This window comes from Citrus clementina, unplaced genomic scaffold (assembly GCF_000493195.1).
Source record: "Citrus clementina cultivar Clemenules unplaced genomic scaffold, Citrus_clementina_v1.0 scaffold_5, whole genome shotgun sequence".
NCBI classification, from domain to species: domain Eukaryota; kingdom Viridiplantae; phylum Streptophyta; class Magnoliopsida; order Sapindales; family Rutaceae; genus Citrus; species Citrus x clementina.
This window is the reverse complement of record NW_006262201.1, coordinates 16,080,269-16,095,557: the sequence shown is the minus strand read 5'-3', so window position 1 is coordinate 16,095,557 and position 15,289 is coordinate 16,080,269. Positions and strand designations below refer to the sequence as shown.

At 32.0% G+C, this 15,289-nt stretch overlaps 1 protein-coding gene across 2 annotated transcripts; it reads right to left on the bottom strand.

Moving 5' to 3' along the window:
- Nucleotides 1-808: 808 nt before the first annotated feature.
- On the bottom strand, nt 809-14,453 carry LOC18041705 (ubinuclein-1). Of its 2 annotated transcripts, none has more exons than XM_006432054.2 (11): nt 13,982-14,453; nt 9,097-9,173; nt 6,611-7,187; nt 5,784-5,889; nt 5,503-5,612; nt 5,198-5,284; nt 4,434-4,538; nt 3,949-4,089; nt 3,800-3,847; nt 2,787-2,888; nt 809-1,507 (listed from the first exon to the last, which is right to left on the bottom strand). In XM_006432054.2, the coding sequence occupies exons 1-11, from the start codon at nt 14,201-14,203 to the stop codon at nt 1,067-1,069; spliced, it is 2,016 nt and encodes a 671-aa protein (XP_006432117.2). In that variant the 5' UTR covers nt 14,204-14,453; the 3' UTR covers nt 809-1,066. The 2 variants fall into 2 exon arrangements, with proteins under 2 accessions (XP_006432117.2, XP_024040653.1); XM_024184885.1 differs by having other exon boundaries at nt 4,458-4,538.
- Between the last annotated feature and the right edge of the window lie 836 nt (nt 14,454-15,289).

Genomic DNA, 15,289 nt, shown 5'->3' with positions numbered 1-15,289 from the left:
GTATATTAAAATATTTATTTTTTATTTGTTAATAGTATCGTCACTTTAACAAAGTGAGATGCCCTATATATATATAGTCATTCTCTAGTATGGGTGCTCTTATTTTATTTTTTTTTTCATGCGAACACTCTTTTAAGATTTGTGATTTAAGCGACTTAGTTTTAATATTATTAAACTGCAAGACTTTGAAGTTCATTTAAAAATAAACATATTAAACCCACAGCTTAAGAGCGTATACATATTAAAAAAAATGAGAGGGACCACACCTGAATATATATATATATATATATAAATTCCCACACTTTATTAAATTGCAACCATATGGAGTAATAAGTTTCTGCACTTTAGTCAATTGCAGAAACTCTCATTAGAAATATATATATATATATATATATATATATATATATACCCATATAAATATATTAAAGTTTTCTTATATTTTATTTTGTTCCTAGTCTGATTTATTATTAGTTTGGACCACTTAAAAGAGTACAAAAAAATTGTACTAATAACGGAGCTGCCTAAGGCTTAAATTAATGATAAATTTATCCAAAATTTTTATCCCCGTGAGGTTGAGAGGGTGCCCAACAAATTTAATACAGCGGGTGCCACCAAACGCACCCATAACTCGACCATACATTAGGTATCTTATCTCAATACTCAAAATTCTATTTAGTAACAGCTCATTTCATTTATTCTTAATTCAAAATAATGAAAAATAAAACATATATTCTGACAACTCAAAGATGAATGATACTAAATAGTACTTCATATTCAAGAGGTTTAAGGGGGGGGGGGGGGGGGGGGGGGGGAATTCAATTCATTAGTTCAAGGTGACCTTCGTAACCCTCAACTCTATAATGTTAAAAGTGCAAAAAGCAAAGCCTGCCTAGAACAATTACAACTTTCAGCTATTCCTATCCAACAACAACTCTAAACTTCTGTGCTAAATAAGGCCCATAATATGCCAGCTATGTAGTTACCAAGAGGACACGCCCAATGCAGTGAAAGAGCACTCCTGCAATTCCCTAAAATCATACAAACAAATTTGCACCCATACATAACCTCACATGCTGGGTCTTCGGTCTTTCTCAGTTTGGCAGGTTAAACCATCTGACTGACCGATTGTCCGCTTGAGAGCTTTGTGAGATTCCTTACTTGGTCTCAACGATAACTTGCTCACTTTACTCTCCAGTTCACACTCTTCCTGCTTCGGTTGCTCTTTCAATGTAGGATATGCTGTTCTCTCAAGTTTCTCTTGTTTAGGAAAATCCATATTAAAACTTTTCAGCATCAGACTGGACGTTCTCACTGGCGCAGTTAGGTGGTGATTCAAAGCTGTTGCACTGGATATCATTTTACTAGGTGAGCCTAAAAAGAGAGTATTACTCACGGTAATTATTCTCTCAGGTACAGCTTTTGCTTGAGCCGTTGAGCTAACTTCTCCACAAACAGCAACTTCTGTCCTTGCCATGGGCAACTTCTGACCCCTAGCCTTCTCTCGAACCTGAACATAATATGTCCAAACATTGAGATTTATAGATAAGCTGATTGCTTCATTTAGAAATAGAATTGGTGGGCACAATGCGTAATTAGAGCTGCAGCATTGTGAATTGCAGAATGCATTGTATATAAATAAATTTTAGCAACTGTACTCCTCATATCTAACTAAACTCCAGGTAGCCAATACAGGATTAGTTCACTGACCAATGATGCGAATCAAATTTATCAAGAACGTATTTCCTATCTCATAATGCATTTCTTAAATAAAATGTGTTATTCTTGAAATGAGGTTTTGACCCCACAAAGTTATTTGAAACTGACAAAAGTTCAAAAGGTACTTTTTTTTTAAAAAAAGAAAATTATAAGCAAAAAAGAAGCATGATAGGCAGTTGAATATTGAAAAAGAAGAGAAATGACGAAGCTTTTTTTTATTTATTTGTTAATATTTTACCAAAAGAGAAACAATGACTTTGTGCTTTTACCCATTTACATATGCAAAACTCCTACATTTAGAACTTCTAGAATCACAGGACTATGAGGCTCAGTTTGCAATCACAAAATGACAAGAGGATATAAAATTATCTTTAAGTGTTAGAAACAGAAGAAATTCTATAAGGGCAACACTTCCCCACAAACAAAATAACTCCTACTTTAGACTTAACAAATATCAGGATGGGCTAAATGGTTGTTTTAGGTAACTCTTAGGTGATATTGTAAGAAACCGCTAAAACATAAATGAATGATATAGGAAAATAACAAATAAAGACCGGAAGATCAAAGGGGTGAGGCCTTGATCAGTGATCACAATCTTTTTCCCTACAAAGATGTACAAAGGCAATGCGATCCTTGAAGACTATGCATTGGAATGAAAAACAATCTAACAGGTGTTTCAAAGGGTATTAGGGATTTTGCTGAGGCAATTAGGAGGATCCAACTATAAATTTTGGAACCATAAATTTTGTTTTGTACAGCAGCAAAGATTTGCGTCTGAATACTAGCCAGTCAAACCATTAAGTATCTTTCTTCATTTTTCTGTATATGGTTGTTTAAAATTAGAGTTACATATTCTATACCTCAAGGCATAACCTGACACACCTCTTTTAGGAACGAAAATCTTAATTCCCACAGAATTCTTTATACTTTTATCAGGTATCCACAATAACACCCTTCTTGTTCTTAAATGTACTATGAAATATAGTTCAGAATTTCACACAAGACTACAGATAATTAAGTTTCAATTAAATGTCCAAAGTTATCCATCATGGAAGGAAATATTTCTATACCTTCTCATCATCATATGATGCTCTTCTACGCTCCTTTGCCCTGCATATTGCTTTCTTTATCCCATGATTGTCCATTGTTCCCTCTGGCCATAATTCGGCAAGCTGAATCATTCACAAAATGACAAAAAATAGCTCATTAGCCATCCAGAATTTTCAATTGAATCATTGTTAAAAAAATAAGAATGAGATAATTGTTACAAGCATTGAACTGATTTTGAAGGCACCATGTCATTTATAAATTCTTGGAAACCAGGATAGAAAATAACACTTCAATTCAAAGGAAAAAAAAAACCAGTAAAATATGAGAATTTCCAAATTCCCTAATTATCAACCCACATTATTTAAACTAGCACAGTGGTAGTTAGAACGTAAGTTCCAGATGAAATGGATTACTGGAAAAAAAATCTACTTCTTACTCCAACAATAACTTATGAAACTCCTAGTTAACAAACATAACATCTTCCAGATGCTACTAGATATGTCAAATATTAACTTAAATATGTGAACAAAATTGTATTTTAGATGTCACTTTGTGCCAAAGACAGATGGAGCACATCAACTTAAATGTTCATACATGATATACCATTTTTTCTTAATGTAGATTTAGTATTTCTGTCTGTATGAACTCTGCTGGAGTGCAATTTCTGGAATCAATTGTATTCATACACTTCAACTGGAAAACCTAATGTATTCAGGTACGCTACTTAGCTTAGCTATCCATATCTTAAATACATTAGTAGCTCCATTCAGCTCAAAAATATCTAATTTACAGAATCCTGATTCTTAGTAAGGGTTACAACTATATAATGTAAAATAATTTCATTATTTTGACTTAAGGAATGTACTTAAAGCATACACCATCAGCCTCAAGGCCAACACTCATCAGATCACAATGTGTTGCCTTAATTTTATTCACCATTCAGCACCACACAGAAGTATTTGACAGGAATAGGTGTCAGGCAGTTCACACTGGCAAAAGGAAAAATAGAAACATGAAGAAATGAGAACCCTACCTCAGCGTATAACTTTCTAATCTGTGGACCTTTATCCTCATCCATCCCCTATGAACATCCATTAGTCACACTAGTAACACATTCAATACAGTATTAAAATTATTTATGCTATAACCTATATAACTATTTGACATGATACATAAGAACACCTGAATGTATAGATCATAAAGATCACAGATTTTGTCCTCCAGCATGCTGTTTATACAAAACTTTTCTTTCTGGAATCCTTTTTCTTCAGAATGAAATGTATCCTGAAAATCATCAGCTGCTCCATTGGTTAGTTTATTTGCCTGCAAAAGTGAAGCATAAGCATAAACACACCTTATCTTTATCTGAAGACTTTGAACATGCACTAAATTATCCAGTTCAGCTGACAATGGCTTTCTACATTTTGGAAAACATTGGAAAAAGAATCTGATTTGCAGTTAGAAAAATATAAATTTAACTTGATCTTTGAATCATATTACTCTTGGCCAAAAGGATGCATTGACCCTACCTTCAGCTTCATGAAATGAGTGTTTACATATTAAACATGTGAGAGGAAGCAGCAATTTTTGAACAACTGATAGCAATGCTCAGATAAAGTTTCTAAATAATTTTCATTCTTTTCCTTTGAAGTAGAAATTCAGGAAACCTGCAGTTTGATCATCTCAATGACCTCGTTCTTAATCAATTGAATTCTATCAGCCTTCTCTCGTTTAGCTGATAGTCCGAGTAAAACCATCTCTCTCAAGTTTCTCTGCAGAAAACAAAGATAAAAAGAATTGAAAGGAATGGAGAAAGAAAGAGAGATTAGTATCGGTGAAAATGTAACTAATTTAAAAGAACGCAATAAAATCAACCAAGATACCACAAATTCTTTTAGAAAAGTTATAATGCCATAAATCAATCAACCAAAGAGTTTTCAAATTCAACTTTTATCAAAAAATGAAAATTAAGTAACACTTTACGCAATAATTAGCAATCATTATTAATTAAAAAGGACTATCAATCAATGTTGTTTCCATTAACCAGAGACTAGTATTAGCAAGGCATAAGTGTTGCAGATGTCAGCTGTATTTTACAGCTGTGTGTTGACTGTTGTTGTAGATATCAGCTGTATTTTACAGCTATGTGTTGACTTAAATACTAGATTTTAGGAGATATAATCCCTAATTTTCAGGGATACTGATTTGCAATATCTTAGCTGTTTTTACCATTTTGTTCCTAGGGTGTAATATATATAAATAGGTATTCTTCTCTATTGTATAAGATGAGAAAATAGAGATTAAAAAACAGAAGAAATCTGAATTTTCACAATAAGATTGAGATTCTAAAATGAAAATTGAATCGGCAATTGTTTTTCAAAAAATTTCAAAATCATGTTGCTTCAAATCCACTTCTTTGAAAATCAAGTACCTTCAGTGTTCTCAGCTGCACTAAATGCCCAAGAATACTCATAAGGCGATTAACTAACTCTTCAGATATTTTCCCTTGACTTGATTGCTGAAATTACAATAATAATTAATCAGAATAATTAAAATTACAATAATAATTAATCAGAATAATTAAAATTACAATAGTAATTAATCAGAAAAATTAAATTTACAATAATAATTAATCAGAATAATTAAAGTGAAACAAAAAGCTTAACCAGATCAATAACTGATAACAGTAGCATATTGCACAACATTATACAAGAGAAAAAGAGATGATCTCCTTACCGCCAATCTAGCAACTTTAGCAAGTTTCTGCTTCACTTCATGGGGCAATCTTCTTTTGAAAGCTGGGGATGAGGTATCAGCATCTTGAACTTCTACATTTGGAGGTCTTGCTGTCAAAAGTGTACTCACATTATAGAGCAGAACAACAATTATTGATGTTAAACTTCACTAAAACTCTGATTAGTTAAGAATTTACGCTAGCCATCCCCTTTGTAATGTTTTGAACCAATTGATTTGTCTACCGAATGCGAAATTTTTTATTAAAAAAAATGGTTACTCACATTCTGCAACTACTTTCTCCAAATCCCTGATTGCCCTTTCAAGGGTCGTACCTTTTGGCCTCAAAGTAGGAATATCCTTCAAACTAGTAGCACTTTTCTGGGATATCTTAATATACAATCAACATAGATATAAATTAGCACAGACATTATATTATATTGTCGCAAAAAAATTGAACTTCCAGGGCAATGACTACGCAATGGGAACAGCAAATATCAAACACTTTTCACCTCATAACACCAGCTTGTGTTAGCATGCACGTCTCTTTGTGACTTCCTACTTAAAACCTCCTCAAAAGCCTAAAAGAGGAAACTAGACTACCTTATTTAATCATTTTACCATTAGAGAATATAAGTATACCATGTCAATTTGTGTACCAACATTCCAATCTAAAGAACAAAAAGCAATAAAATGAGGACAAATGACTCTATGTACACATAAAAACATTGTTAAGAAATCAAGACATTTAAGTAGCAACCAAAAATGAAATAAGATACAACAGTGGACCAGGCATCCACCCAAAATATCAAATCAAAATACCAGAGAATGTATATATAAATAAATATTACCACATTATCTGTGGACTTTGGACTTATAGCTAAATAGAAAACAACTTTAATGGTTGTAGGGAACAAATATAGCTTGCTAAACATGAGACTTTATTCATGATTGAAGGGGTGAAAGATCACCCAATCAAGTTGAGCCAAGGACAGATAGCACAAGGCAATAATTCTGATGAGACTCACCCAGGACCATTCTCCAAATAACAAACAGAAGGAAGTTAAAGTGAAGATCCAGAGATTTGATCTAACTGAGATGGAAATCTTACCACTGGTTCTACTGGAGAAGCTGGAATATTAAGGTCAGGCAGTCCACTACTTCCATTCTTCTCCCTCTGCCGAGCTTTAGTGGAGAATTCATGTCCACTGGTATCAGTCAACATTCTTTTGGCTGGGAACTCTAGTTGTTCGGAATCAATTTTTTCCACATATTTCCGTTCTTTTAAATTGTTTCCAGCATTCCTACATTGGCTAGTCACAGGCCTCTGTTTTTCAGCATATTGTGAATTTAGAAAACCTGCAGAAGCATCATCTGAGATTCCTGAATGCATGGAATACTCTGATTTAGTACTAGTATCGTCATGCTTCTTTTTGGAAAATCCTATTGGAGAATCCAATGGATGCTGCAATTTTCTATCATGATAATGTTCACGGCTAGCAGCTAAACTCTGAGAGTGACTAGAAGATTGTCCCACCACTGTTACATTCTTTGCGGCTTTTAGCCTTGCATGACCCAATTTTGCATGCTTATTTGGTACATGATCATCCACTTTCTCTACTAAACCTTTTGGGATATGTGTTTTCCGTTTTTTAAGTTGGCAATCAGAAGAAGACACAGGTTCATTTCTGGCAGTTAAAAAAAAAAAGAAGAGTCAAATATGGACTAAGATTAACCTAATAATAAGTAGCAATTAAAACTGTGGCTTCAGTAAGTTATAAAAATCAGTACGTGCATAAAGTAGAAATGACTATGCTTAACTTAAAAATCAGCACGTGCATGAAGTAGAGATGACTATGCTTTAGGCAAATTGTCAATTAACAAAGGTCTACAACAGTATTGGGCCAACTATTAAACCTAAGAAGCCCAAATCCATCAATAAGAGAGTAATATCTGTGTCAAAATATGATTCTCCCCGTAGTTACGTGTATATGTTTATGCATCTGCATACAGTTTTATTAACTATATCCAGAATCTAGAGTTCAGAATTACCAATCTACTACCAAAACATATCCAATGCATGTATGTCAAACATATCTTATTTTACGCTACCAGAGAAATTTCAAATAAGAACATTTTAATATTCACGGTGACAGTTTCTGCTAGTGTAAAGAGTTAGTATAAATTCGAAAAAAAGAAATATTATTATTTACTAGCATCAATACACTTAGAAAATCTAATATAAATCTCAATAACAAATAATTATCATTTAGTCGCATTTCCCCTACTGATGGTATTCTGCCATTCGAACACAGTGTTGTAACCACATAGTGGTCCCACCTGATAAAAGAGCGTCATAGCAACAGACGGACTATCTATTGACGTCAAGAGAGAAATTAACGAGAAATAACCAGTAAAGTATATCTAGTATGCTTTGATATGATAAGGAGTGTTTTAAAACGTGACTATATATAATTATTTTTGCAAAACTTTTCAAATGTTCAATTTAATTTAGATAATGCCTATTCCTTTTCATTGGTATATTGTTGATCATACAGTTAAGAATAAATTAACTCTACAGTTATAACGAAATAAAGTTTAAGAATAAATTAACTCTACAGTTATGACGAAATAAAATCAAATATATTCTCACACGTTCATAATAACTTTAGCTTCTAGGATTATTGTAGATAGAATCATATCCATGCAAAGAGTTTAACTGAATAACCTTGCAATGCATTATAAACACACTTTGGTCTGATGCCATATTAGGAAATCCAATAAAAAAATATTCAATAACTCAACATTTATAGTGCATAAGAATATAAAAATATAGCCAGAAATAGGGAAATTTTAGCACCATCATACATCCACCATAATTGCAACGTACCATGTGTTTGTTTTATATTCCACAAATGCATGTGAATCAGCTTTTGTTTAGATTCTTTTGGCTACCCTCATTTGAGGGTCTAAGGGTCAAGTGATGCTGCACAAAAATATTTGCATAGCTTGCTGACTCATAATAAACACTAAGACACATCTGGATTCAAGTATTTAATTTAGTCCTTAACCTTCCTCCTTCCATTGGCCTGGGTATCAACACAACATAATTAATGGTGAAGAAGAAACAACCTGAAGAAGAAACTAACTTGTGAATGACAGTATCCATCAATATATCTCTATCCTAAGAACTCGATATTACCAGTTAGATCAACTCTAGAAGCTCAATAATTGACTGACGTGAAATATACAACAAAGGGGAAGGTTTCGTATCACAGCATCTCTAACTCAATACACCTATCATGCCCATAATTTTGAAACTATTCAGATTTTAGAATATTTTTACACTGATTAACCAAAACTATGATTAAAGCAACATCAATATCAGTTTCATGGGGCCCAACCAGAACAAATATGAAAAACATACAAAGATTAAGACAACATCAAATTCCCCAACCAAGACAAGATATGAGAAGCATAACAACTGGAACAAAATCAAGTACCAAGAATAGTATAAAGATGATAAAAGACCAGGACACACACATACAAACAAGTATCAAAAACACATGCCGAAAGAGGAGGAAAAAGAACTCTTACGAGTGTTCCATTATGCCCTTTCTTATGGTAAAATCATTATACTCAGTGGTTGGGTTTTCATCTTGAAAATACTCATCCTGCATGAAAAGGGACAAGAAATTATAACTATGATTTAATAGATGTGAACATGTCATCATGTACTACTATGAAAAGTAACATTGTGAAAAATAAAGTAACAGAAGAAGACATCTTAAAAAAGAAAAAATGGAAAACACTTTTCCAATCATAGCAATTGTTCTACACTATGCTAATAACAGGACAATATATGAACAATATCTAATTTTATCAAGATTATGCATGCCATTAAGAAAAACTCTAAAAAGACAGGTATATATGGAAAGGAGATATAAAATATAATATTTTGCTAGTGCCTTTCCCATACCATAAATGTCAACCAGTAAATATCCACTAACCATGAAGAGAATGTAATACTAATATGGAAAGAGACGACGACAACAACGATAACATTAATATCAGTTTGGTTGCAATGACAATAACTAACAGGATACTAATTTCATTATTGCAAATATGGCCGTAATAATTAAAGCTCCATCATAATAACATTAATCATAACTAGCTAATTATCGTATTTATTACCATCCTTCATCTCATATCGATTCTCATTGGAAAGCATGTTGAGTCCTTTTATGATTCTACTAGCTTAATATTAACATTATAAATGATATTGGGCCCTCCAAAACAATAAGAAAATAAATATTAAAGAACCAGAAAATTAAGCTTTTGCTAACTTCAAAAGTTTCAGAAAATACTATACTTGTACAAGACATGTCCAGTTATCTTAGTAACTAGAATTATATATACAGATTGTCTAGAAAATATGACTAACGTGAATTACGAATACACAGAAAGTTTTAAAGATCATAAAAAAAATTACGAATTGAAAAATGAACTCCAAAAGAAAAGCTATGGCTCAGCAATAAAGCTATTTCTTTGTCATCAATTCCTAGCTTACTGAGCAACTTTCTAATGTATCAGTGAACCGTCAAGTAATTCCACGGATGCAAAATTCGATTAAGGACCTATTCGGTATTGAGGTACTGTAATTTTTAAGCTGCTGTGCAAAAAAATAATAATAATAATTTTGACAAAAATAGTAAAATATTACGGGTTTTTCATTACACAAGTATAAGATCAATTCAACTTGGCTTCCAAGCCACAACAGCTAGTGTTTACTAAATACTTTAGTGAAAAGCTATAGTTGCCCAATCTCAATACCAAACGGGGATTGAATTCATCCAAACAGATGAATCAAAAGTGGTTTATATTGAAATTTTTCCTTTAGCAAGAACACGAAAATGATGTTTATTCATCTATCCTTTTTTGCAACTAACTCCTCATATAGCAAAACAGACTTATTCACCAGATTTTATGGACTTACCTTTTTGAACAATTTCTTTAGAAAAAATAACTTTCAAACAATTTCTTTGAAAAAAAAATTTATAAAAATAGTACGAATCAGCTTGCCGTAATTTCCTAATTAAGGTTTTTACCATAAACTGTTGAGTTTAATAGAGATGTTTTGATGCGAACACCAAGTGTAAGAAATGACTACTCCTAAAAGCTTACAAACACGCACATCACCGGCCATGACGTAAGACAATAAACACATATTTCATGTTGCAAAGAATAAGTTGTGAAAAAAAAAATCATAAAAGAAAATCTTAACATCAATATCTTGACAAAAAAAGCATAGCGGCCATAAAGCATGAATATGGATACGGGCTACAAATGAAGCACATATATGGATATGGGCTATGAAAGAAGCACAAAAAAGGATATGGGCAATGATTTAACAGCACTAATACGACAATTCATAAAAAATTAGGATAAATGGAATGTCACCATGGAAATAGATTTACAATTTATACATTTATCTCCTATATTTTTAAATCATTAAGCATCCTCTAGTTACAGCAAATCATTGGCCAATCGTATGAGTATTCCTAAACAGTCAACAGCTAAAGATCATAACATTAGCACTCCCCATGCTTGCAAATACCAATGGTATTCTTCATCTATGTTAGAACAGCTAAATGAGAGTTAAAAGGATGTCCTAAAGATATTAAAAGTATCCACAAAGTCTGACTCGCAATTTAAAACCAAACAACTCATTTTTTAAATATCCGTACACCTAAGCCATAACAAATATTGACAATTTGTCCGACACAAATACTAAACACATGACTCACCTCTATAAGCTATCCATACTCGAAGCCCAGTTTTAGGCACCTGTAGGTTATTTCTTCTAGATTGTCAATATAAGCATTGACTCTAAATGCCGTTACAGCTTCAAGACTATTTTTAAGCTTTCCTGAAAGCCCACAAGATCTTCTGTTCAAAACACCACATAATTTTGATTTCGTGCAAATAAGTTGTATTTGATTTTGTTGAATTCTTTGTGGTTGTAGTGATATTTGTCCATGTTCCTTGCATAGGGGCTTGATATACCTTAAATATTTATGGAATACTCACCAATAAGCTTAAAGTTTTAGGTTGAGCAGTAACTTAACAAATGGAAAGCAGCTTTGTGCCTCAACCTCAACCCATTCAATGCCAGAATTTTTTATATCATAAATATCCTACTAATTAGGTAACCTATTTCTAAAATGAAAACAGTGAGAGAGAGTGGAAAGTTTTAGAAACCATATAAGACATACAATAAATCACATTATCACTCAAACAAAAAAGTTTAAGCTGACAAGTATGGGCTGAATAAAATAACTGAAGCTCTAGCAAGCCTAAACTGATTCTTCCACAATAACGCAATTAATACGCTCAGTGTCAAATTAACTTCCATGTGAAAATCCAAAACTACAAGAGCAGAAAAAAATAGGAATGAAAATTATAACAATTAAGAAAATTTACCCTCAAGTGTAAAATGTTTTAAGCGCCATCTCCTTTGTGCTAAACCATAATGGTATATACAATCAAAACCAAAAAAACCCAAAAAAAGGGGGAAAAAAGAGTAAAACTTAATATTGAATCTAATCACAAAATGCATTTTTTTTTAAATAATGTCTTTTTACAAATTTGAAATCGACCCACATAGTCGAATAAAAATTAAGGCATGCACTTAGTTGGAACAAGAAAATTCAAACCTCAAGTCATTGAGACTTATCATTTCAACCTTCAGGGAAACTTTTATTAGTTGAAAATGGAGAAATTCAAATAAACATAAGATTCTTCCCTCAAGGAACAAAGTTGAGTTAAACTGAAAGAACATGTTTGGTAAATAGTTACACTGACTGAGAAAATTAGATTTGATTCAATTTTACACAAAAACTGTCTGGCTAGATAAGGACTGAATAAACAAACCAAATTAAATTTTGATATTGATTACTCCAATGCTAAATTATACATCAGGGGAGGGGGGTAGGTGGTTGTTTAGTTGCTTGTACGAAATAACACATCCTTTTCAAATTATAACTTCAATTATGCATATCTCCTTGTTCTTCCCAACTCTTCCAAATCTTCAACAAGATACTTGCATTTTCATTTTTACTCCTTTCTCCTTCTTCATACTAGACTGTTAAAAAAATATCAGAGTCTATCTTCCATTATATCTTCTTCCTACAAATGTTCAACGGACATAACCAAATTGGCTCCCCCCTTCCAATTTGTTCATCACTCATTTTCACTAGTCTCATACTTTCCTAGATCGTGAACCAACTCTAAATATTTTCAATTTTTTTCCTTACTCGACACCTCTTTTCTTTTCCTCCTCTAGCTTAAAAAAGACAAACAAAACAAAAACACATCACAAAAAAAAAAAAAACCCTTCTCTGTTTGTGAGGCTAGTAATCATGAACTCTCAGTTACTTATGGATCTTCAAACTAAGATGAGATGGTGATGTATTTGTATTAGATTTTCATTAATATTAATCTGTTTAATATTAAGGTAAAGCACTATAGACTATAAAACTTGTCAACTCTCTCAACTAGATAAAGCGTCAAGTGCAGTAGACTATTTAGCCCAATCAACTATAGTTTAATCCACTCCAATACAGGCAATGAGTAGTAATTAATGCCTAACCAATTTAGGCGAGTATTCATTACCTGTAGTCAAATAAATTTGGCAGTGTATACAGAGATTGATTTTACAATCTTCCAACCATGATTGGAAACTATCATTGCAAATTTATTACAAACTTGTCAAACAATGCAAATCATCAAAATAGCATTACAGAAATTGGCTCACACAACAAAGAATTGTAGATTTATCGTCTCATCTCTCAGTGCAAGTCATTAAAACTGCAGTGCATAAAGCAGCTCGCACAACATCATAAATTTTTTATCACAACTACAAATATGTCTCTTTATCAAACTAAAACAAAGGTCGTTACCAATGTTGATTTAATGGCAATTTCATAGAAGTTAAAAAATTAAGAGAGGCAAACCCTTTGTAAGCGAAACAAAGTTAAGTAGTTGGGGATATTATTTGAGGCTTATAGACATAAACTATGCTTATCACCATTGTCATAATGACGAGAATCAAATCTTGCAATAAGATATTTGGCACGCTAAAGTTACTCTACTCAGAGTTCTGAAGGATAAGAAGACTTTCGATTTAGTAGTAATAAATCAAAAGATACAAAACATCAACCAAGACTAGAACCACAATGAGAAAGCATTAAATAGCACAACCATAATGCAAATTTAGGTGCATCATCTGCTCCGTTCAACATAAACAATTAAACCATAATGATCATCGCAAAAACAAGATAGCAGTTCATTGGTAGCATTATAGTTTTAAACAAAAATCATAACAGAAGCAAAGCAAAAACCCAGTTGAGTTTACAAACAAGATTATGAATCCCAGATTGAATAGTAAAGTTACAGAAACGGGTATTGATCAAAATCTCACCAGAGCAAACTGAACCTCTTCTGCCTTTTGTTGAACAGAAGGAGTCAAAATTGTTGGTGGGTCAGTTTTATTGCTGTTTTTGTTGTTGTTGTTAGCTTCTTTGATAAGCTTCTTCCATGAAACAATAGTGGTCTCACCAGGCTTCAGCTCAATGTAAAACCTCAGCCTCCCAGTTCCAGTTGAAGAAGAGCTGTTGTCGATGTTGTTGTTGTCACCCTCCATTGACGACTTTTGTTGATGAAGTTCTTATTTTCTGTGGGGGCCAAACCAAATAGAGAATTGAGTTGAGAACAAATCAAACAAAAGGGCTATTCAGAATTGCCCTTGCCCATTGAATTTGAATGCAATTCGCTGTTTTTGGGTTTTTGGATACAAATGGTAATTGGCATTCCAGATTCAGTTACCTGCCATTTTTTGTGAGATGTGACGTGTCACAATGCTTGTTTAGTACAGGGACAACTTAGGCCTTTCAGCGTTTTTCTGTTCTGTTTCCACATTAAGAATGTTACCAAATGCGATTAGTTCCAACAAAGTAGGCATTTTTTTTCCTATTTTCTTTTTCTTTTTTGTTATGTCTTAATTTAATTTAATTTATTGATTTTTTTTTTTTTTGAGTTCAACGTGAAACTCTGAAGTATATGTATATTTATGGAAAATTTTAAAATGTCCTGATTAAAATTACAAAGTCAATGTCATGATAAATATAAAGTATATATAAGCCTAATAAATGAATGGTTAAATACGTAAATTAATATAAGAGTAGTAAATTGATATTTTAAAATTGTAAATAAAACAGATATTTGTAAAAATAACATAAATTTATAAATCAACATTAAAGTTTTATTTAAAAAATAGTTTATTTATTTAATTTATTTAAGCAAAGAAAAAATTACTCATCAATTGAAAAGGAAAAAAATTTATTGAAAACAATTAGAATAAATTTTATTAAATTAGTTTAACAATAAATTTTATATTCATGCTAGGACATTTATAAACTTTTATTTTCATTTTCTATCATAGTATTTATTTACTATGCAAGTTAATTAAGCAAAATTATTTTTCTTGATGTGGATCAAGCCAAAACAAAATAAAAGGATATTCTTTTATCACTAGACATATGAAATATTAAGAAAATAGTGGATCCAATTTTTATGTTACATCTATAATTTTTTGTCTTATTTACCAAAGTAATTCACTATTATTATGTTAATTTACTTATTTTTCCTTCCATTTACAAGTTTTACTTTCCCTTTAATAATTTATATTTTATTTTACACTTAATATTAATTTATAAATTTTATGTTAAAT

Coding starts and splice junctions, on each gene's coding strand:
- LOC18041705 (XM_006432054.2), bottom strand. CDS start 14,203: ATGGAGGGTGACAACAACAACATCGACAACAGCTCTTCTTCAACTGGA. Junction 7,188..9,096: donor AAGGGCATAATGGAACACTC/GTAAGAGTTCTT, acceptor TTTAACTGCCAG/AAATGAACCTGTGTCTTCTT. Junction 4,539..5,197: donor TGCAGCTGAGAACACTGAAG/GTACTTGATTTT, acceptor TGTTTTCTGCAG/AGAAACTTGAGAGAGATGGT.